The sequence below is a fragment of the Accipiter gentilis genome, chromosome 3, assembly GCF_929443795.1.
Source record: "Accipiter gentilis chromosome 3, bAccGen1.1, whole genome shotgun sequence".
Classification (NCBI taxonomy): Eukaryota; Metazoa; Chordata; class Aves; order Accipitriformes; family Accipitridae; genus Astur; species Astur gentilis.
In genome coordinates, this window is record NC_064882.1 from 23,048,736 (window position 1) to 23,074,215 (window position 25,480).

Sequence of the window (25,480 nt, forward strand, 5' to 3'; positions counted from 1 at the left end):
ATGTGCTTGCTTTTGAGAAAACCAGAACTCTTCAGATTAGTACTTGGAATAATTACCATGTTTATTTTATGTTTACCTGAATTTTTCAAAATCCATGAAGGTGAGTGATGAGCTTTTAAAATAGCCTTTTATTTATTCAAAAGTCTGAGTGCAGTTGAAAAGTTGGCACATGCTTCCCTGAAAGTGATGGTTAGGATGCTGTACTCATACGAACTTTGCAAAGCATATAGGGTTTTTTAAATTAGATTTTTAACAAACAGAGTTAATTATATGCAGTAATTTGAAAGGAGTTTGTCATTCATTTACATACACTGCAAAATTTTTGGTAACTATTTCCATGCAACTGTACTTTTACTATCTTCATCGTGAAGAGAGTAGTTAAAATAATGTATGTTCTTTTAGAGCAGGTACTCATGTCTTTTTTTAAGTTTCTATACTTGTACAACTACTATCTGGTATGAGATACTTTCTATGAAAGAGATATGCAGTGGTAACCTGACAGAAAGTAGAGTGGAATGGGTGTAACTGAGTGAAGCAAATCTTTTAACATAAATCCCAGATACACCTTGGTGATCCTAAAGGTTGATACTGGATTTAGGATGAATGCAAAATATATGTGTGAAAGGTATGCATTTAGTGCTTTCTTAAAAATCAGTAAATAAATTAATATTAAAATAGTTTTGTCACATCCTTTCCTAAGTAAGCTTTTGAATAGATAAATGTTATAATAAAAAGCATCCCTTTGACAAATGGTGTGTATTCCTAGGCACCATGAAATAAATGATTTATGAAGCATAATTTTCTGGGAAAAAATTAATATCAAAATATATCCAGATTAGGTTACTTATATTCACATTTCTATTTTCATTAACCACAAAGGATAAACATGACAGTAACTATAATATAATTCATAGATTCTTATAGTTTATAAACAAACAAACTTGGTAAGCTGTCATAAGTTTTGAATATCATAAAATTGATGAGTCAGTTTAAGACACTGGAATAATTAATGTTTTACCTCCATGCAGAAGTAATCAAAGTATTTGCTAGCACAGACTATGCAAATAAAGAATGACATGACTCTTACCAGAAGAAAACAATGACCTTACTGTCAAACATCAAAGAGTGAATAATTTCTTTTTAATAGAATTGGATGGATCAACACCCTGTAAATAGAGGCTTAATAAAGAAATTTCATAATCACAGAACTTCCTAACATTAAGCATGCAGGTTACAGATCTTCGAATATACAGCAGTTTTCTAGAGGTACTTTGCATGGTTTCATGTCAGTGATCCTCTTAACTCTTCAGGCAGCCTGCATTCAGATTTCACAAAACCCTTTCCACATTTCTAGTGAAGTTTGCGTTTGGGAGAGCACTTCTCAGTCCTGCAGTAAGGAGCAAGACTTTTGCGGGTACAGCTCTCTGTCTGCCATGTAATCCGCTGGGAAAGCCTAGGTTTTTTGCAGCTCTGTTTATGGTGTTCAACAACATATATCCCTCTCTAGAAAGTCCACAGTCCTGTGAGTCAAGAAAATTAAGTCTACTGATGCTAGGTCGTAATTTGATTGTCTTTCTCAGTAGAGATCTTTCAAGAGGATGTTAAGCACCCTCCCTAACAGGACAGCATTCAAACTTTTTCCACTCAGATAACATGCCTTTTACCTATCTACAATATGGCTTACAGGCAGGCTCTGGAGCCTGTGTAGCCATGTGTGAAGTCCAAAATAGGCTTCATAGTGCTGTACATAGAGTGCTGTCACAGCACAGTCAGCAGATTCCCAAGTGCATGTACAAATTTCTTGGTGAAAGGGGTATGGTAGGGAACTACTGTTAGTTGACCTTGAGACCTGTAGCAGTGGTTTTAGACTGGTTGCCCAGATGCACACATGCCTTGCCATGACAGCAGAATAAGCATTCAATTTCTGCTCCTGGCTCATCTCCACAGAGAAGCTCTGCACAAAATGCCTCCTTCAGCTGGAAGAATTTGACTCCAGGTTGCGTGGATCAGTTTGTAAGCGTTTCAAGGATAATGTTTTGACTTGCCTCACGGAAAGATCAAGCCCTAAATTTTGTCTGACATCTTTCCTTTTTGTAGTAAAATTAATTATTTTCTTACCTGCATAGGATGTGTATTTTACATTTCAATTTATTATGTTTTATAAGGAGTTTATGACTCTCTGATGTGGTGTTAGTAAAGTGAAGATAATTGACTTTGGTGTTGAATTTTGGATTTTATTTCTGTATCCTGTCTGAAATCCTTCACTGAACCATTTCTGAGGTCAGCCTGCTGCTATGTGTGCACAGGTGGCCCATTGAAGCTGTCAGATTGCAGCTGAGCACTGCAGCAATTAAAAGCTGTGTTTTTCTCTCTATACATAAGGATTTATGAACATATTGCTCCAATTACTCATAATAGGAGTTAGATGCAAAATTCCCTCTTCATAGAGATGCAAGGGTACTGCTAGAATTGGAAGCTCAGCTACAAAACTATAGGTTAGTGCTGCATCAACTCCAGGAAGTGGTTCTTTGTATTCATAAATATGTATTTCATTTTGGGGTCCCAGAAGTTTTTTATTCTTAATTTTTTTTTTCATATTGAAAAAATAGTTCAAAGTTAACTCAAGTAAGAATGCACAATTTGTACAATAAAGCCCTACTTTAATGTGGAAGACAGCTAAAATAACACTCATTAATAATTAATTATATGTGTTTTTTGCTACTTTCCAGAACTGCATTAATGCACTCTAGCTACAGTAATTTGATACTGAAATTTGACTATGAATACCAAAACCAATGGTCATAATTAAGATTTATGTTTGTTGACTGAATGTAAGAGAACATGAAGGGTGTGATCAGAGGATTCAGCAGCATTATTTCTGTGTATTTTCACTGTGTGGTTTCAATGTCATTGGAAGGAAAGTTTTTGTTCTGATTATAGCCATTTTACAACATAATTGCACTGGTGCATTGCAACTGCACAGTTCCAGCACTAAGTTCCCCCGCTGAACATCAGTGCTTTCATCTTCTTTTCAAGTGCAATCAAATTGGAGCAGCTTTGAAACAGGAATGTGACTAGATACCACCACAAATTCAAGTTAGTATTACAAGAGATTTCACACAATTCAGCAATAAAATCCAGTATCTATGTTGTGGGAAGACTCTATGCTTGCTTTCTCTCACTTGTTGATGCATTCAATGTGCTGCCATAACCCTCAAGAAAGAAAGTGTGTTTCACTGTAAGGTGGTTAAAGGATCTGTTACATGGTGCTTCCACGCATGTATTTGTCCATGTGTCCTATATGACTATCTTGCTAATATAGTACTCTCTTTTTTACAGCTAACACTGTAATTGTGTCATGCATGGATACCTGTTCATCAAATAACACCACTTTTCCACTTTGTACTTTTAACAATTCTTGCAAAAGATCAGTGCAACAGAGAAGAGAAAACCAGACTATTTTACTGAAGGCCATTGTAAATCATTCCAATTTCCAAAATATTCCATGTATTTGCCAGTCCTCCAGGAGGGAACAACAGTCCCGTACTGAACACACAGAGTGTGATTCCAAGAGAGATGTGAATGTTGATGATCAAGGATCAGGGTCAGTAGCTAAAAAAAGTAAGTAGGGGAAGATAAATACTTAGTTTTGAAGTAATTACAACATAAAAGACACATTTTTAGTTGGTAGTTGAAAGAAAGTTATAATATGCTGCTGGTTCTCTGTGGTCTTTGCAATTCTATGAACAATGGGGGGTTTTTAGCTTGTCTTTGGCATGGCTAGAAAACACAGGTTTTATGCCAGATTCTCAGTGACATTCATTCCTGGCTGTCAGTGAAGCTTGTTGGTAGCAAAATGCTGATTTCTTTTCTTTGAGGATCTTGTATAAAACTGGGGGGGTGGGGGGGGGGCATGTAATTATCTTCAGGGGGCTTTGTATTGGTCTGGAAAGAGGGTGCTGTGAAAAAAGAGTGCCTTATCCAGCAGCCACTTGGAATATTTCTGTTGCAAATTTGACCTCTGCCATCTGGCTTTTATGAACGCTCTTATATCCCTATCTTTATTCTTTTAATCTTGATAAATTTTCTAAAATATTTTGTTTATTTTTAAGGAGTTGTAGTTTCTGATCAGTTTTCACGCTGAATTTGCTTTTAAATGTCATTGTGGAACTCTACCCATAGATTGCTTATATTATATGAAGATAGGTTGTGAGCAAGTACCTGAAGAACTAATTCAAAGATGGTAACTATTCAGATGGCAGCTATACAAGAAATAACCATTTTTGTGCTTGTAGTCTATGATATTCATAACTCTGTAGTATCAGAAATGGTCTTGCACGTTTCATAGAAGGCAGCACTGAATAAGGACTGGCACAGCAACACAGAGAAGAGTTCAGCAACATCCACATATTTTCAGAGCAGTAGTAGCTTATTCCTTCTGTGCCATATACATATGCAAAGTATCTGGAAACTTTTGGGGAAAAAGATGCCTCTGAATTCTGCTTTCCTAACATTGTCAGCAACAGGGGCAACAGGCCTAGTCCTGAATATAAGAAATGCAGTTTTTCTCCAACTGCGTCATTTTCTTATTACAAAATAGCTGTCTTAACAAGTATGGAAAATAACAAAACAAAAAATACATGGACAAACTCTGTTCTCAGTTATACCTATACAACTCCAACGCTTTTGACAATGTCTCACCTACCTATGCCTCTTGCTAACATTGTGCAAGTCTCACATCTTGTGTGGTTTAAAGTGAAACAAGGACCTTCTGCAACTGATAGCAGATTGACTAGGTGTACACTTCAGATTTCTATCATTGTATCGTTTTTACTTGGGGTTGGTTTTTTTTCTTCATAGCCTGATTTTTGTCTGTTACCTTTGACAACAGACAACAAAACAAAAAACTGAAAAGCTCTGAAGCTGGAAGTAAAGCAAAAAAATGGGCTATAATTTGCAGGGGAAATATATTTTGTATAGATAATTAGTACTCTTCAGATCTGTTCAGAATAACTTTACATGGTATCCTTTTGCCCATTTTATTGTACTCAATCATGTAAAAGCCTACTGGATGTTTTTGAAAATGAGACAGAGAACTTATTTTATTGTTCTTTCTGAGAGTTATCTTTTTGTCTACCACATTATATAACAGTTTTCTTTTAATTTTTATTCCAAAAGCAAAAGGCTCACTTGAACTGGAAACAAAAGATGCTACTGATTTTTATAAATATTTTAATTTCACTACGGTTTCTGAGAAAGAAGAAGTAGAGCGTAATACTTACTACCTGCTGGAAATCCACATCAACAATTCTATAGTTGAAGGAAGAAATGCAGCTGAAGAATACCTAAATCATTCCTGTCTAGTGGCAATGATGGAAGACCAAAATGACTGTATAAATATTTCACTGCAACTGAAGTCTTACGTGGAATGTAAGTTACAAAGTAGAGTCAGAATGGAAGTCAAACCAGAAACAATATCAATCTTGCAAAAAATCTCCAGTAGGTAGTTCCCTGCTTTCAGCAACCATTTAAGTATTTCACAAGAAGAGAATACAATTTTGATCATCCCTTAGTAAAAGACCATCCTTAGTAGGCATCTGACAGTTTTTACAGTGATCTAAAGCAGGCTTAGCTGTGGCTTTTTTTTCCTAGAAGCAACACAGCAAAGTGTCTGTACATTTTTTTGCTCAGTGGCGACAGACTCACAAACTACATGTATGACAAAACCTGGAATTACGTTTTTCCTCTCCCCTTCCTGATAATGGCATAACCCTGTTGTCTTGGAGGTAAATTTAAAAATTCCTGTTAACTTCAGTGGCAGAAGAACAAGGAGACAGGTTTGACTTTTCTTAATGTTGTACTGCAATAGCCTACTATACAGCCTTACTACAGTACACTTATAAGAGAAATCTTCAGCTGAACCAGGCTTAGTTTTCCCAGAGGACAACCTGTCAGCTTTTTAAATTTCTCTTTGTGCTGCACGAGTTTTTTGGCTGATTGCCTGACCAGGGTCAGGGCTTCCAGCCTGTCTTTATGCAACGCTTGCCATCTGGGAATTGCTGAATTATTACATTCATTTAGTTCTGTATGGCGAATGCATTTTATGCTGTACCTTTGCTGCAAAAAAATATGTGTTTTGGAGTTGGCTAAAGCCAGGTAAAATCCTAGAGAAGAGAGGGCAGCTTAGGGGTTTTTTTAAATAAGTAGGTGTAGCTATGAGAGGAGTATAGTTTGTAACTTGCCCTGCTAACTCATGTCAAAACTATGACCTAACCACCTTTTGCTAATGGTGATTTACCTGGGAAGTAGTTATCTCAAATTAACAATAAAAATTAACAACACATATTTTTTCTATTTACTTCAAAACAAAGCTAAAGAGGTGCTCAGGACTTTTTCTAAGCAAGGTTGGTATACAAGTCATTACAAGTCATTACAAGATGGGGTAGAGTACTCTGTTTGAAAGGAGCCTAAATGACTGTATAAAAGATATTTTTAGTTCTGAATTAGAAGGGATGAGCTGTGCTTACCTCAAAGAGCCATGGGGTTATTGGCAGTTACCTCATGACTTCTCAATGGAGAAGATAACACAAGGGAAGTTTATGGAGGTCTAATTACACTGTTCTAAGTCAAGGAAAGGAAAACAGTGGTTTGGCTATAGTCTGTAATTTGATTTTATATGAGTCATAGTAATATAGTTGTTTTTTAAAATAGTTATCTGACAATGCCGATGTATGCATTAACATGCAGCTGCCAAAGAAGTTTGAAAGGCCTTTTGAACAACCAGGGAGGAAAATTCCCCACATCCTTTCTCTGTGGTATACAGTCCTGGCTTGTACTAGTTACTGAGCTAATTCCCTGTGGAATGTGGGTGCATTTCTGCAGTAGCTGTTGTCCAAAAGAGCAGCCTGCCTCCTACACCCAGTCCCATGCTGATTCTCCCTCAAGGCACCTTTAGTTCAAAGAACTCCCCAGAGGGGTCCTGTTGGTGGCATTTCCTCACTTTTTGATAAGAAAATTTCTATATGTAGAATCTTACCTTCTCCAATATATGAAGACGGACCAGGAGGTTGAGAATGCCAGTACAGGCCAGTGTTGGGACAGTGGACCAATTCCTTCTGTACTCCATCCAAACAAAGAGGGGATATAAATTACCCTTGTTCTACCTTAAATATAAATGTTGATCTTTGAAGCATTTTCTTCCTGGCTGACTTGCATGTAACAGTTTATACAAATAGGAAAAGTTTTCATTCACTTAGCTATGTGTAAGTATTTCAGACAGGGGGAGATAGAGATGAAAATGAAGCTAAATTCTAGATAGGAAACAATTTCAAACAACAGAGAAAGCTGAAAGAAAAAGGCATAATCTTCTCTTTTGTTTTAAATTTTTATCTGTGGGGATAAGCATGGTCCAAAAACCCACCAAGATCGAACATGCTGCTTTCCTCTGCCAATGCTTTCATGCTTCATTTTATCTCTTCTACATTTTATGGACAGATCCAATGTGTATGACGAAGATCGTTTGGCTCACTATGATTCCAGTAGTTTTTGTGTTTACTATTTCAATTGTTGTCTACAAAATAGTCCAAGAAAGTGAACAAAACTGTGAGTAACACAAAGTTAATCTGCATGAATTTAAATTTCTATGCAATGAAAAATGTATTAATTTACAATAACAAAGCTGTTGATTATTAATGTGGTTTAGACTCCAATATTTTAATAGTAATACAGTAAAAGCTTCTTATGGAGGGATTGAAATACTCAGATGATTGATACTATCACCTCTCACCTCTGAATTGTAGATACAAATCCAAGCTTGTTGATGGTGAATGAAATGGGTTTTTTGACAGATGCCTGGTGACCTATGATCCTTAGTGTTATGAACTTCTGGTTTCAGACTGATTCCAGTAGATAAAACAGTTACAGTTGAACCTTGTTGAAGGTCTTAAGCAGAAATGCCAATGACCAATGTAAGCAGATTGAAATACCCTTTCCTTCATGAAGATGATTCATCTAGGTCATGGTCAAGAGACATTACAGGATAAGTATGAGGAGATATGCACTCAGCTGCCTGTCCTAAAAACTGGTTGTCTAAATTCAGCAGCGGTGTAATCCCATACAGGTCAACCACGCTGTGCCTTCTTAACCACAGAGCTGAATTAAGTCCAGATAACATTTCTTCTCTTGGCTGTTTTCAGCAAAGAAAATATTGCTGTGATTTCTGAATCAGCACTATTGACTATTCCAAGTGATTAAAACTTTACTGTGAAAGAACTTGTCCTTAGTTCAGAGACTGAAACAATTGTTTCTACAACATGCCTTCACCAGCCAAGACAGGCTCTTCTTATGCAATTCACTTGCGATACAGGCTGAAATGGGATTTACAGTATTTCTTCTAGCAATATACAGTGAAGAAAGCAAGAATTAAGGTTTAGGAGTACCATGAGCCTGAGACTTTTGAGCAATCAAGATAAAGTCCTCTGCACCAAAACAATGCAGAAAATTGACCGCTTGTCAGCTGCTGGCCCTTGTTTTTCATCCCAAGTCAGAGGTAGGTGGTACAGGGAGCACATTCCCTTTCATCAGTGTGAAAAGAGTGTTACTTAACCTGTTACCTGAGACAATAGCTCTTTAGATGTTTTTCAGAGCAATTTCCTGAGACTTTCTGCCTGTGTCAGCCCTGAGTAGGCAGAATGTCTCCGGACAACCAGCATTTAGTTGCTATTACCAGGCAGATGTCCATTCACCTTGTAGTCCAGAGCTGCCAAATGGAGACCGTGGTCACAGGGGTAATAAAAAAATGATAAGCCATATCCATTCCTCTGATCATCCTTACTGCATCCACAGGAAGTTTTGTAACGAAAGAGCAGTAGGAGTCTAGCTTTAATCAAAACTGAACAGAAGGAAGAAGACTGCCCCCACACAAAATATTTCTGTGGTTTTTTTGCTAAAAGTAAATATTTTATGCGTATATTTTTAATGAATAAGCAAAATAGTTGCTTAAAATGGCAAATCTTCTCACTCTCGCCCCCCCAGCAATTAAAAAACCTCCTTACCAGATTATCTTGGTTAAAATACAGGATCTTTTACTTAGTGCTAGAACCAAATTCTGAGACCTATTTTATGTATATAAAAAATCCCACAAAGTATAAATTAGGTCTTTATAAGTAGGCAGTTAAATGCTTTAATTTAAAGGACTTTTATTTGTAATTGGAAAGCTACCTATAAATGCCATGAGTATGATTTTCTATGCTTTGAGTCATAACATCCCATTTTTAATGCAGAACTATTAGTAGTGATGATTAATGATTTACTGCCTTTATTCTTAAACAACAGTTTTCTATTAAATGCAGGTTTTTCAGAATTGTTATGGACATAAGCAGGGAGGAAAAGATGCCCTTCTGAGGCTTCTAGTTACTGATTTGCTTTTAGAATATATTTTCTGTTAATAGAGGAATAGTGGTTTTATTAGTTAAATTTATAATGTATAACATTATAAACAACATCAATATGTTACTGATAAGAAGACAAGCACATAAAAATCAGATTTAAGGGTTGTATTCCTTATGTGTATATATTACCATGCCACCTTTAACTGCAGGTCTACATACTGCTTTTTTTCAGTGGTGCCCAAAGAACACAGCAGAATATTACTATGTGCCTAAAACAGCTGCTAAGAAGTCATAATTCACAGTCATAATTAGTAGTTTTTCTCTTAATTTCTGAGTATCACTGAAAGCTGTTAAGAAATATGGAATTATTCATTTCCTCTTGAGACCTTGCAAGAAATTCTGCTAGGCAGACTCTGAGACTCTCTGAAACATTAATTACTTCCATGAGTGCATAAAATAAAATATCCAAATAAACTTGGTGGAGGTTACAACTGATCCATGACAAAGGAGATAAATTAGAAATTAGTCCTTTTGCCTTTTCCCTTCCTCTCTTGTTTTATGACCACTTCCAGAGCTTCCTTTGACATTAACCGTTAAAGTGCATGCTTAGGGCTTCAGTGCATTATATCTCCACTGGCTATGCATAAAAAAAAATCATGACCTAAATAATGCTAATTTAATGAATTTCTTAAAGCTGAAGTTTTGTAGTGTTCTTAAAAGAAAAAGATAAAAATCAGTTCTGGAGAGTTGAAGTGAGCCTGTCATCAGAAACTGGCTGAGCCCTGAACTGCCATCACCATAGATCAGGGCTAACCATAACAGCTGCACAATCGTCTCCAACAACCCAGCAAGAGCACAGTATTAAGAGAGTAGCAGAAGGATGGAAAGACTGAGGCATTTATGAACAAGGTGCTGAGGAACAGTCAGAGGTGTTCAACCCAGCTCTATCTTTCTCTGTCTGAGTGATGTAGAGTTTGCTCTCAAGCTGTGCTTCCAAAGATGAACACCCAACACTTGTGAAGAATCTGTCAGCTTCCTAGGATGCCAGTACACTCCATCCTTGCTATTCCACTGTCAGCAGTGTGAGTCCAAATCTGCACTGGAACATGTAATTTTTGATAACCTTCCGAAATTTGTTCAAGGTACACAGTATAGAAAAGGGAAGGAATAATTTGAAAGGGGCAAATCTGAATGGATGTTCCAGAAAATTTCATATAGGAAAATATGAAACATCTGGCCCTTCCTGTTTTTTCATGGAAGGTGTTCAAAAGTTTAAGAATAAGGGGTTTACCAGCTTTCTTTCTAATTAGTGCTGTATGTAATTCCATAGCTGAGGACAACACATTTTGTTTAAAACAGGTTGTAAACACAGAGTAGCAGCATTAGTTTCTACTATTCTAAGAAGAAAGGATTCCAGACATGAAAGAAGAACCATATCTGCTACTAAAATTCATCCTTTTCCTGGTAAGTAATACAAAAGTAAAATAAACCCCTAACAAATCTTGAGGCATGAGGAGGTCAAGAAAGATCTTTTAAGTCTTTCCTGGTAAGGGATGCTTCATGTTTGTTTCAGAGTTACCTTGATCCTACACAAATTTGATCTGGCTTATGTTATGGAAGCATTTTTATATCATAAAGAAATAATTCTGACAAAAACAACTATAAGAAGACGTACATATATCACGTGGGAATGCTTCTCCCAGTCTTCCAAATGTGTTGCATTAATGACTTTGCTTCTTTTACCTCCTTTTGATTTTTGGTCATGTTGAGGCTTTGTGTGTATGAAAAGTATACAGGCATGTACACACATATATGTATGCTGTATGCATTTATGACTCTTGATAAAATGTGCTACCAAAGGATGGAAAGGATGGCTGTAGCAGGACTCAGAGAATGGCTCTGCTGGCACTTTGTAGCCTATTTCTAGGGAAAAATTCCCACAAAGTACAATTTTGTAGTTTCAGATAGGAATTAAAATGTGGTCTTCTGAGAGTGTAGTATGCTTAGCACAGATAAATTAAATGGCATGGCTAAATTCAAAGTTTTGGTTCCAGAAATTATGATTTGGTAACAAATCTCTGTGTGAGCAAAAATTAGCAGCTGTAGCTCTGAGTGTTACTGATATTGCTCAAAGAGTCATATGCTTTAATAAATTCCATGGATTCTGGTTTCATGAAGGGAGCTCTGTTTTTAAAAAGATTAACGTAAACATATAGAATAATAGCTCTGAATGGCAAAACAACCTCCTTCTGAAATAAGAACAACCACAAAGCCAGCACATGAAAAAATGGTTTTAAATTTGGCTAGGCTTGGGTACTTCACTGTTTGTCTTGTTAGTTCTTCAGGAGTAAGAGGAGACTCAATAATTTCTCTCTACAACTCAGTAACTCATGGCATTTCAATTTTACGTGGAAAAGAGTGAATAGCTCCCTGTCTCTCTGAACTCTCCTGTGAGTACAATTTATGCTCCTTGCTTTTAAAGCACTGGCTACTTCTAAGATAAATTTATGAGCTCATTATTTTCATCCCACAGGAAAGGAATTATCTTTCTGAACACTTTTGTCTTGAGTAGCTTCACCAATACAATACCTGTTTTATCAGCATGTTCACAATGGCATTGTTAATGTATATCCAAAGGCATTTTTGATGATGGTGTTTTATGGAAATTCAAATCTGATTTTACTAGATTTTACTGAAGAGAATAGGAATCCCTTATTGGTCTGTCATTCTTACTTCTATGTGCCTCCCACTTCAATCTATCCATTTAACCCAGAAAGAGGCTTAGTTATATGAGTTACTGTAATGGGTTTTATTTTAATATGAAATTCCTTGATTTCACACACCATAATTCCAGTCATTCCAGTCAATTTCCCAGTTTATACCAATATAATTTAAAGTGGAATCAAGACCATATGAAAAGAGTTTATTCTTTCCACTATTGCTAAGTTTAAGATTTGGTACAGTGAGAATGGATTATAAATAGCTATAGATGACTTCTTTGACAGCCCTTGATAATGTTTTCACTATCATTAGTGCATAGCTTGGAATCTTGAAACAAAACATTGAAATCCACTGAAGACAATACAATCACCCTGCAAACACCGTAATGAGACTAAATAACTATATATCTGAGAGGATGTGACAGTATATCATATAGATTAAAAGATGTATAGGTACTACTAAAAGGTTATTCAAAGTTCAGAAAGGATAATGGAAGAAAAAGAAGAAAACCTATACTTTGAGAATGAGAATGATTTCCTAGGTAGGCTCAGGGACTTGCTGTCTTAATATCACTGTGGTCCTGCAAAAAGAGTTTACAGCATGGATGCTGGTTTTGTGAAACTGTTAGTGGCTCTATGTCCATGAATCATTACCATTAGGTCCAGTGGCCAGAGGAAAGGAGGAAAAATGTATAGTGTGTTCTCTAGGGTAGGGTTAAAGTTACGGCCTTCCAAATTCATGGTACTATAAAGCATTAAGCACATATAGTGAGGATACGGGAGCTTTAAAGCATTCTGGTCATAAAAATTGACTAAATGTTGTCTGTGCTGTTAAGCCAAAAAAGTATGCACTAGAGTGTGGGCTGTAGAGAGCACATTTTCTAGACCTTGGATCTGGTCCTGGCATTGCATTTATGTAAAACAGTCTCTTGAATGGTATGAATTGACAAAACACAGCTGCGTTTAAATGTAGCCACAAGAGAAGGGAAGGAGTACAGGGTGCTTTTTCTTCAGTGCAAGAAGGAAGTATTCTTCAAGTGGCTGATCTGTATTTCCAGACACAGAGCATTTTTGTATCAAATAGGACTTGATAGTAGTAGAGCATGGAAAATAATACATAGAAGAAAAGTCAATTCCTTGCTTTGTGTTCATGACAGAGAATCTTAGGGAGAGTCCCACATAAGAGACTTCTATTGCAAGAATTTTTTTGAGGAGCTTTCTCAAATTGAAGAGGAAGTAGAAGAAGTTTTGGAACAAGTTAATAAATTAATAATAGCAATTAGAAGGACTAGACAGTATTCCCCACAGTGTTTTAAAAGAACTCAGACAGAAGCTGCTAAACTGTCATGCGCAGCTTACTGCTTGAATCAGCCTCAGTTTCAAAGAAAGGGAGGGCAGCTACACTTACCCTGCTGTTATACCTTTTCCTTAGCCCACTTTCCCTAAACCACTTTAGTACCTTCCCCACTACTAATAACTGATTAAGTATAGCTATTCTCATATAGCTGTATTCCCCCCCCCCCCCCCCCCCCCCCGCAAATAAGTGTGGGGACATGGCACAGAATTACTTGTTGGGAGCAGGCCAGTGTGCCTGGCCAGTGTGAACTGTACACTACATTACTTAAAAAAAAAAAAAAGTTGCACAGGAAACAGGTAGCATAAATCAGGGTGTTTAATACCTAGACTGAATCTGCCTAGCAGGGTCTTTTCATACTGGAAGTTTCATTAATATAATGATATGGTTTATACTTAAGTGTGAATTTATATTACTAGAAGACTACCACTATAAATTCCCATTTAGACCTTCTTTTCCTAGCATAAGAATGACATTACTTGTTTATTTTTATCCTATTTTGAAAGCAGCGTAAGGTCTATCATAAAAAAAGGCCTGCTCCCATTTCTATGCTAGAATGGGACTGTACAGACAGAGAATCATATTAATATCATCATGTTACTACTCTACAGTCTGCGTGGGCAACCTTAGTTCAAACATAGTGCCTTTTTCTACATTGCTGAAAAGTATAGTTCTCCCATTTTCAGTGATACTCCACTGGCTCACAGCATCACAGTTTGGTTCATTACATTTTAGGATACAAATACAGGATTCCTTGACTCACTTGTCTGGCTCACAATAAAGCAAAGTTAATTCTGGTGTATGGTAATTTTATAACTCATCCTGAAAGAAGGACATTGCAGGATCATGGTGACAACCAGGCCTCGGAGAATAAAACCTCAGGGTTTCTGGCCTACGGTTGTTTTCTGGACTGTTTAGACTTTGTGACATTCATAGCATTTGATATAAGTGGGCTTGACAGCTGTAATTTGCACATAAGAAACAACAAGACAAATTTTATCTCGGGCATTTGAATTCCTGTATTGTTTCCTGTGCTATCCTATTAAAATAATAGTTGCTCTCCTACAAGATTAGAGGAAATAGGTAAAATTCTGCCATCTCTCTGATGTGTTGCTACAGATTCAGGTTAGTTGACAGGTTGGAAATAGCAGCAAATGCTGGCTCAGCAGTGTGAGGGCTGGCATCCCAGTGAATTCAGACTCAATCCTCTTTGTATTCTGCAGTACATTTTCTTTTTAGCAAAGAGGACAGGCAAGATACATCTTCTACAGCAGCAAATAGATGCAAAGCCAAGAAAGGAGAAATTTGTTTAATCTTGGCCAAGTGAGGCATCACCTATTTGATTCTGATCTTTCTCAGTTCTGACATTCTCTGCTCAGTTTGCATGCATGCAGAACAGTGTTACACATAGGCTCTGAAGGGAGTATCAGCCTACATTCCCATTCTCTCCAGATTCATCCTGAGGGTGAAACAAGATTCATTGCTATTTTTAAAACCACCCCAGTTTTATTTTAACTTTGCTTTTCATGTTCAGTTGCTTAATTACCAAGATCCAAACTCTACTTTTTAATTGCATTTGTAAAGCAAGAAGCCCAAAGTCAGTGGAGAAGGTAAGTAGCTAAATATAAGTGGCACAGTTCCTCCTCTTGTTACAAACCCATTTGTAGATGTACAGAAGTTATGGATGGTCAGGGACAGGATGAACCTAGCATTAAAATATTATTTGTGTTCTATGGTAGTTCTTTGAAAACACATTGGATCAACAACTCTGAGTTCATTTGCCTGACAATGCTATTTCTGCATTTCTTTATCTGTATACCAGTAAGCTATCATATCAGGATCTGTGTTGCCAGCGTGCTAAAGGCATCACCACACCTTTCCCTGCTTCTGAGGTGCATGCTGTTGTCTTTGTTAACAACTGGATGATACCCAGTAGCTCTCCCTGTGTGTATGACGAGTTAGCTGAGGCCACATCACGTGTTTCTGAGTGGCAATCTGGGCTGCCCTTACGTGAAAAAGAATCAGAAAGTTCACAATCTAAATTTCAGTTGTTCCTGCTTCACTAGCCAACTGAAGGTTTTTGTATTTTGGGAGACTCATATAACCCCAAATTTGCATGCTTCTGTATTTTCACTACTAGTAAAATTTCCAAGAGCAGTTTAGCTGCCTACCTTCAAGATGCTTCCCAGGGAGGCTTAGCATCAGCATGTTGTAGTCCCACTAGTATCAAGAGGAAGTTAAACAAAACGTGGTCAGTACTTTCAGGAGTTCCTGACATGTATTTGCATCCCTAGGCACTGAAATCCCACTGACAAGCTGGCTGTCCACCTCTGCCTTGTGTTCAGATAGGTCTCAATTATTTTCAAACTTGCAGATTCACTATTTAACACTCTGCAGTTGTATTTGCTGTTTAATAATACGGATAACAATCATTTTAACTTTTAATAGTGAAAACCACCAAACAACAGATTCCACTTACTGCACAGACCACAAAGATACTGCCCATAATTCCTGAACAAGAGCATTGTCATGTGGGTGCATCAGCTGTAGGAGGTAAGTAAATATCTTACAACTCTGATTATTCTGTTTTGCCTCATATTTTTAGAATTAATAGTATACAGTATCTGCTCAAAATAAATTACTACTTCTTCTAGTGAAGTATATGAGATGACAAACTGGAAAATGTTTTTTGTGAGAGCTAGTTGGCAGGGAAACAAAATCAATTTTCCTTCTGCTACCAGGAGTCATCTATAAGCTAATGTGTTAACCTTTTAAACCCTGTGTGTCCCTGAAGGCCCCAGTGCAAATTCTGACACTATTTTTCTGGTGTAGAATATTGTGGCCTGGACTTCAGCATTATGCTGACATTTGTTTCTGACAAGGGCGGAGGAAAGAAGCAATTGCAAATGATTTCTGAAGAAAATCACATTTGAAATAAATAATTTGTTGATCAAATTCCTCAAAAAAAAGAAGAAATCGATCAATCGCTCTGTCGTTATTACACCAGTCAGAGTGACAAGAAGTTGGTTTCAGCTTGGAACTAAAACTAGTCTCCCACTTCTAACTTTCTTCAGCCCTTGTACCCCAGTAATTGTTTCAGGAAGTCCAGGTATAGGGAAACAAGTCTGAAAAGAAACGTGCAGTAAGAGATACCTCATCCTCTTACTTGTAATACTTAGAACTAGAACAGGTGCTAGTTGACTAAGTAATACAGACTAATATATCAATTGCATAGACAAGGTTATGGCTACTTGCACAGATTATATTACTGTTTATGGTGAATTTTTTAGGTTAAAAACTTAAGAACCTTCTTTATAGCTGTTTGAGTTGGATGGAGTTTTATTGGAAACTCAATATCATGTCATGATATCTTTTTAACGTGTTAAAAAAATTGATGTACTGAAGAGCAGTTTGATTTTTGTTCTTCATGTGGACCCATAAACAATGAAATTGTATGTTGAGAGCAGTGCTAAAGAAGAAATTTTGAACAGCATTGCTGGCAAAAGATGAGGTACTGCCATAATAAATAAATAATCGAGCTAGATTATTGTTTAGCTTTTGAGAGAGACTAGCTGGGTTACAGGACAAAGTATTATAGTAATTAAAAATACTGACCACTTTTTAAGTGATTCCCACCCATAGATCTTATAAGGACTGACAAAGATGAAAAGTTGTCATTATTACTATTCTAAAATGAGGGTATCAGGAGGCAGAAAGAGATAACATGACTTGGGAAGTTTGTGACGTAGATGAGAGCAGTTCTCAGATCACCTGAATTCAGCTGTTTGCCATTTGGATGTCATGAGCTTCTGCTGAGTGAGCAGGCCCTTTCCCAGAGGCCCCACCAGCCTTTCCATAGGGCAGCTTCTTCCTTTCTCCAGGGATTCCTCCCAACCACTTCAGTACCAGACCATTTCTTTTTCTGATACCTGTCAACTGTCTCTCAGGTAAAGCCTTGTCTTCCCATATCCCAGTCTGCCACATACCTACCTGCCTTACTTGTTTCCTGTGAAAATATTTACTCCTGGGTTAAAAACAAGACATTTCTAAGGCTGTAATAGGATGTGTTGCTAAGGGGGTGCTCACTAGTATTCAGTGCCTTCATTTATACAGTAGTATGGCTGATCAGGAGCACCCTTTGTCCTTCCAGGATGTTGGGTTCACCAAAACTCATCTTTTAGAAGCAAGATAAAAAAGTCATGGCCCATTCCCATGCAAATTTAACTTTTGTGCTCCTAGAGGTCAGAATAAGCATTGGGATCAACATGCTAGCACTCCTTCTGCTTTCATTATCGTAAGTATTATGTATTAAAGGGTAGAAAGAAGAGATGGAACAACTTTGCAGATCTTTGGTTGCTCTGTGAGACAATATATGAGATCCAGAACACTTTGGGATGAAATCATCCCTTGGTCTCTGGGTCAGCGACTAAAAGAAAAAGGTAGGTATCTTGAGAAACCCCAAATACCTTGTTCCAGTACTGCGCTGTATAGAAGCAGGCTTGCTTTCCAGGTCATAACGCAGCCCTCCTGTCAGAAGGACTGCTGGCAGTGAGGTGCAAGCTGGATGTGATTCGTGGGATTAATGCTGAATACATGAAATTGTAATGTTACATGACATCGTGTGGAAAGATTATCAAAGGATGTGGCTGGAGAGGCAGGAACTTAGATCTCTATCTTGCCTTTCTTCATGTTAGGTTTTGAATAACATTTCTCAAAGGAATGCTGTCTCAAAGCTAAATAGTCTGTGAAAATAATAAAAGCACATTCTGCTTTAGTTTTGCTTCACTTCCTGCAAAGAAGCACTTCCCCCTTCATCTGATCAGGTCGGATTCAACTCATTACTGCTTGTGTTCGTGGGTGGCTCAGTGGCTAACGACACTGCAGTTACAGGAAAGCTTGCTAGCTGGAAGTCCTTTTGGTTACTCAGGCTGCAGAAGGAGATTGCGGTCTGCTTTTCTCATGAATGCTAGGGTTGTCTCTACGAAGCCTCTAGAATGCTGCTGACGACTACTTAGCTCAACACAGAGGAGCTTGCTGCGTTAGAAGTGCTGCACATGAACAGCTGAGTACTGAGAGTGGAAAACACTGAGATGATTAAATTACCAGAATTGACAAAGACAATTATAGACTACATCAACTTGATAAAACCTGTTTTTTCCCAAGAAGGAGGTGGGGTGGCGATTAAGAAGTGTGTACCAGGAGCTTCTTGATCAAAAACATCATCTTTGTGTCACGCTGCCAGCTGCTCCCCTGGAGCACGTGCATTTCAGACCACTGATGCAAGACCCTCAAACAAGGAAGGGTTCTAGCCTGAGCTAGAAACCTGAGAGAGCTCCACTGGAGAGAGTGCTAACATCTCCCCTTCTCTGCTTCAAATCTGGCTTCAGTCCAGGTGGTAAGAGTTACCTCAGTGCCTGCCCTAGATCGAACAGGCAAGACGGGGACAGGCAAACCACTTCTGAGTTATGCTTTTCCTCATTTCCAGCTAGCTGAAGCTGCACTCAGAGAAAGCATTAACCACAGCAGAGAGTGTTTATTTCACTTCTGTGTAAGGAGGCTAGCTGATCAGTAGGTGTGGTAGGCATAATAGCAGCTGTAAGGAAGAGGAAATGGAAAAGCAAGGATTACTCTTATCACCATAATTGCTACTGAGCTGGAGAACCTGCTGATGGCCCCAGCAATGGGCCTTAACCCACACATTGAAAGCTGAAAAGCTTGACAACATTGTTTTTAGCCACAGGAATTTAGTAAGTTAAAAATCCAGATTGAACAGGAGAGCAGAGTATAAGACATATTATTCGCTCGTTGCTCCAGTCTACAACAGAGAAGTATTTGTCTTGCTAGTAGATGGAGAGAGATCAATAATCAATGACACATTGCTACTTTCTGCTGAATTTTTCTTTTTATGTCAGAAAAAGACATGTTTCTTTCTATAAATGTCTTTTAAATTTCTTTGTATTTAAGACAATACTGTCTGTTGATCATAGAATGTAAGTATATGGATAAACACAAGACTACACACATGGCCACACACATGTGTGGTCCTATGTTTATCAATATACTTCTGTCCTATGTGTGTGTATATCTATACATCTGTGTGTGTGTGTATTTGGGTGTGTGTGTGGACAGAGATGCATGCACATGCTCCATTACTGTTCATTGGTTACTCTCACACTAACAGCTAATTCAGTTAATAAAAAATGCACCAACTTCTGCACTTACAATTTTGGCAAAGGAGAATCTTTTCAGCACAGGACACTTAATGCCTCAATGCCTCTGTGTATTTTCGTGGTAGCTATTATTATTACATTTGAGTGCTGAAGTTAAGAATCCTCCTCTGTTTCTGCCATCTTTCATTAAACCACCATATTAGCAACTGTCTGGAAAAAATGAGTGAGCCAAGCCTCTCAAGTGCTTTAAGACAGTCCTCTCTTTACATATCACAGCTGTAGATGCATTTCCTTAGTGCTGTCAAAAGGTGACATTAATTACTGTAAATTTCAAGGCTGCTGTTTATTTAGATAGGAAGCATGAACATTTTATTCAGGGCAAATATTTGCATATGGAGGCAATGCTGCTCAGGGGCCAGCACACTAGAATAAGGCTCTGGAGACCAAACTTTTTCTGTCTCTGCCAATGATACCTCCTTACTAATTTGCACCATGGTAAGAACTGTTTATCCTCAGCTAAAACAGAGATTGTGTAGTGCTTTTAACTTACAAAGCACTACTTTCATCAACTAGTACTTTAAACTTTAGAACACTGCTTGCATCAACTATTATATTTAGCAGCTCTCAAATGCTGTGGGATGTATATCTGGGTCTGGTTTTTGTTTTGTTTTGTTTTTTTTAAAGTGCCAGCAGTGAATACCCTCTTCTGTGACAGATGAAAAGACAGAAACAGGAAGCTGGACTGATAGCAAGAAATCTGGGAGAGCAGATCAGAGGGATAAATACTGAATTTATATATGGGAACAAGGCTGCTAGCTCCCTTTACTTAAAAAAACGCAGCATGTGAAACCGTAAGAGGACTAACATTTCTGAATGCACTCGATTCAATGGCTGTTCCCTAAAACAGTGGGGGCAAAGAATAATTGGAGTAAGAAATAGAAGTGGGCAAGTAAAAGCCAAATCACCATGCCCGTTAGAACACCCCTATATATGATGAACAGCCTATCTGAAGGTGTTGGAGCATTCAGCAAGATGATTTTGCTGATGGTCAGCCCCCAAATCATTGTTATGTAGGGAAGGTTTTGGCTAAACTTGCCCTTGGAGGCTTAAGAAAGCCAGAGACTTGCCTCTGTCTGTGTCCTGCCCTTGCAGCAGTCGTCTTTCCCCCGCCGTGGGGCCATGTGGAGCTGGGGCAGACTGGCTGTGCAGGTCTCGCTGGCCTCTTCCATGCCAAAGGTGCACTTCAGTCTTACGGTGATCAGGGCAGAGTAAAAATCACATGTGTATAGCATGAAGAGTAATTGTGAGCCCTCTGCTGCAGTACTTCTGCCCGCTGCCTGTTTAAGGGGAAGCACCATTGTATTGTCTGAATCAAAAGGAGCATTAATGGATTTCATGAACGACTAGGGACAGAACAGTGTTCTCCCTTATTTGGGGAAGTTAGAGACAGATACAGACCTGACAGTTCCTGGATGAAGTGCTGCCATTTTTTGAGGAAAGAAAGAAGGAAAACTCAGTATCTTAAAGCCAACTGTTGTGGACTTTTCTTTTTTTTTTTTGCTAAAAAGTGTCCGCTGTTGTTAGATCAAATTCACACAAATTGGTCACTATTATCCCAAACACTTTATTTACTCCATCAATCTCTTTGACAGTCAATGCCCCAAGAACAAGGTGAAACAATCTTAGTGTCCTGCCTCCCATTAATTCTCTTAATAAAAGTGGTGGATGTGTCAAAGGCTGCATAAAAGCTAATGAAACTTCCACATCAGCAAGTGCCAATGATTTTTAGTACACTGCCTTTCACCGTCAGCACTTCCATCTTTCTTTGTAAAGAGCTTTGAGATCCTTGAACACATAAGGTGCTGCACATCTCTGTTTTTCCTTCTGAGTGACAGTGTAGCTGTATAGTTAGATAAGACAAGTTGCTGTCCCAGTGAATACAGAATTTAAGGCACGATCTTATCTTCAGGTGAAATGGATTGTAAAACTGGAACATAAGGTAGATGACAGGTAACTGACAGGGGTGACACACAGGGGAAGCATGTGTATGGCTAAAAAGGTGAAAACCTCTTTCACAGAAACTGTAAAATAAAAGAAGTTGATGGGTCCCTTTCCTTTCTCACAATCTAAAAGCACGTGGACGCAAAACCTCCCGTGTGGGGCGGTTGGCACAAGAGATCAGTAAGTAACTAAGTGTATGAGAGGCTGATTTCTATCCAGCTACATTCAGAGTATTGTCACTACTGTCGTTTTCTAAAGATACCCTCTCCTAGCAATTTAGAAATTTAATTAGGCAGATTCCAGCCTAGTACCAGGAAAATTCAATGCAATGCACTGAGGGTATTACCTGGGCTTTGGCTCAGGTGCCTGCTGCCTTCCTGAAGAGGTCTTTAAATGCCATCATTACAGAACTTAGTAGCACAAACAGGAAGGGCAACTAAAAATATTCCTTGCCTGCTTTTCCTTATGTGGTTGTGGCTTTACACAAATCCTTTCATATTTAAAAGAATCCCTCTCTCATCTGTCTTCGAGCAAGACACCCACACGAACAACAGAAGATACAAATTATGCAGGGAAAACAGGGCAACTCTTAGTTCAAAACATTCTAGCAAAGGCACATACCAAGTGTACTCAAGAGCGAGAGAAAGATTACAGTTAATCTGTTTTTATAAATCACGCATGTATTGTAAATAACAGTAGGTGTGATTTTAAATTGCTGGGATCCTTCCAATTATCCTTTTGACACTTTTTCTGAAAATCATCATTTCAGTGCTCAGAAGTGATAGTTCTGTGGTTAAAGTCATCATAAAATAGGGTGTGATGCTGCTGAAGGCAGAAGTTCCTGCTAGTACTGACATACTGGGCTTGCCAGTTGGACATTTTTGTTAAGACATCATTTTGTATGCTTTCATGAATTCCTGTAGATAACTATGAAAAAAGATTTATGCACATGTGCAGCTTTAAACTGTTTTCAGGACTGCATGCAGTCACTTGATTACATATTTATTTTTAAAATATCATGAAAGATCATTCCTCCTCTGTTTCTGCTTCCATAATAGATTCAAGTCTTAATCATACATTAAAACGAAAACTCCTCTCAGTACGAGAGCGCTCACAGAATCTGAATGTGCTGAGCCCATTCCCGGGCACTTGGCACAATTATTGGGCTCTGCATAGAATGCATGCCAGGATGTGTTTCTCTCCAAAACAGACACGTGGAGGTTTTTGAAGGGAAGCACTCCTGCTTGCTTGCAGAACTGGACTGTAATGGGCACTGTGTAGGCTGTTTAAACCCACTGTTCCATTAGCCAGCATCAATTTTTGATGCATTGTATCCTGCCTACACTTGTAATTTTCTAGCTCACTTCAGCAGCTGCTGCCTCCAGTATGATTTCACAGCCAAGGAACACTTCTTATCCCAGTTCTTATGATGTAAAGGAAAAGGGAGACAGATGTTGTTTTGGGGCCTGCAGCTACATGAACTATCAGAATGGGTAACAAGCCACATTTGCTTTTTCACTCAGTGTGAGAGTAAGAAGTACAGAAATCTTGCACTTCCCCACCCCAACTGGCATTGCATAGTTCCCTAAAAACTAAGATGAGCTTGACTGGGATCTGGGCATTGTCATGTTTCAAGGTTCCTCATCACATGCTACTCTGGGAGCTGCAGTCCAAATTTCGAAAGTTGTATTGATGATTGCTGAGCAGTATTTTTTGCTTGGGAATGTGGAAGAAGCTGCTCTTTTTTTCATTATTTCCAAATTTGTCCTACTGTATATGAGTATAGTATGGGAAATGCAGTTGGGCACAGGTTTGCAAATTCTTCCATCCAGCTGGTGGTTTGGATTGGTCTATTTTTATTTTTTTCCCATTAGGATAATTTAGCTTATTTTGGCTCGGCTGCAGTAAGACCTTGTTAATACCCCAGATTTACTTCTGAACTCTCTGCTGCAGGTGGAGTAGTTCATGAAGAGATGCCCAGGAGCTGGCACAGAGGAAGAGATTCTGGAGTGGAGGCAGATCTCACACAAAACTCTTCTCCCCTCATCTAGCTGCCAGGAGGGAAGAAGAAAGGGAAGCCTGCTCAGTTATTTGAAGGAAAGGGATCAGTCACCACCTACCTTTAAAAGACAGTTCCAGACTGAACTCTGTGTAAATGGAGACACTCTGCAGAAAGCCAGTCTGAGACACTTGAGGGACATCCTTATGGGAGCACTGCAACCAGGTGGATGTGGTGAATGTTCTCTTGGGCAGATTTTGGCTCTGCCCACTCTCACATTGCTAGGCTTCCCCAAAAGTGAGTAAGGTCCAGTGCTTCTCACTCAGGTTCCTGTACCATACTCCTGTGGGGCAGGTACCTAAACCACCATTCTGCTGGCAGGTATCATTCTTAGGCCTTTTGCTCCAATCTGATGTGTATGGTCTGTTTTTGTCTACCCCGTAGTTACAATGTTGTTTTCTTTTGTAATGAAGAGGAGAATTCACTACTGTAAAAGTCAAAAGAATGACATTAAAGATAAATTAGAAGAGACCTAATTAACCTCCTCTTTTTTCTGATACTGTTTTCTTTATTTTCAGATGTCACTATATGAAATATCATTACTATTGGATGAAAGAAGACACATCATACGCCACAGAAGCAAGCATCTCCATTTCCAGTTTGGGGAGCTATGTCATCTGTCCTTTATTGAGAATGCCAACTATGCATTTTATTTGAGAAGCTTCATTTTATCCATCACCAGAACTATTTGGTATTAAGAAAATACAAATGATGGACAAATGTGTTTTCCTGTAGAAACAAGTTCAATAGGAGAGTATAGATTTCACCTTTATTTTCAGTTCATTCAGGATTTATACTTAATCATATGGTTGTGAGATAATCTTTGCAATAATTTCATTTTCTATCAGAGATATGTAAGTCTGTTTAAAGATAGAAATACCCTCTGCTTTCATGAAATGAGCACAGTTTTCAACCTATTTAATGCTCTAGGTGACTAAGATGCTTGAAAGATACAATTTCTGGCTGTTGAGGAAGGTGGCCGAAGGATCATAGGAGAGAATTCTGCAGTGCATTTTAATTTCTGCGGTAAACCAGGAAGACCTTCATAAATTCTGCAACATCTTTGTGGATAAAGAAAAAAAAGTGGAAAAATAGTCATTTGCCTTCAAACCACCAAATCGTTATTAGTGTTTTTTAATAACTCATTAAGACACCAAATGGGTTTTGTACTTTTTGATAAATTGTGTTTCTATCTTTTGTACTAGCTTAGGTCATTAGCATTCAGACTCATTATCTCCTGGAACTTTTCCTTACTTTCCATTTATTACTGCTCCTCTGAGTGTACTGGAGCTGTTTGGGCTTGAGCAGGGTCCCAAACTCATTCAGTGCTAACACATTATTTGTGGGTACAATTTAACCATCAGTTACCAGGCAGAGACAGAAATCGCAGAGCCAGGACTTCAGACTCCCTTGTGCTAAATCCATCAGGATGAACAGATTGTAAACTGCCCATTGCAAATATGATATGCAGCAATTTAGCATCATGTTAATACTTCATAACCTCCATCCCTTTCATTTATACAGCTTTTCCCTCCTGAAGCTTTCTGAAATTGCTTCTCCAGTCATTATACTGCACCAAGCAGTTCAGATTTAATAGGAATAGTTGTGAACATTAGCTTCTGAATGATTTGAGGCCATATGGAATTTTTTATATTTAGTTGGGTAAGTCTGAAGCATTTGTTTCTATTGTTTGTTACCATCTTACAAAAAAAGTCAGAAAAATACTGACTTTCTTGATTCGGGGGCTTTTGAGGCTTTATTGCTTATCTGTGGTAATAACTTAAAGC

The 25,480-nt window shown here is 38.2% G+C and overlaps 1 protein-coding gene across 2 annotated transcripts; it reads left to right on the forward strand.

Moving 5' to 3' along the window:
* TMEM156 (transmembrane protein 156) lies at window positions 1–25,480 on the forward strand. Of its 2 annotated transcripts, none has more exons than XM_049834846.1 (7): window positions 1–100; window positions 3,340–3,621; window positions 5,179–5,430; window positions 7,495–7,602; window positions 10,749–10,853; window positions 15,912–16,016; window positions 24,212–25,480. In XM_049834846.1, the coding sequence occupies exons 1-7, from the start codon at window positions 1–3 to the stop codon at window positions 24,223–24,225; spliced, it is 966 nt and encodes a 321-aa protein (XP_049690803.1). In that variant the 3' UTR covers window positions 24,226–25,480. The 2 variants fall into 2 exon arrangements, with proteins under 2 accessions (XP_049690803.1, XP_049690793.1); XM_049834836.1 differs by lacking the exon at window positions 24,212–25,480 and adding an exon at window positions 23,588–23,901.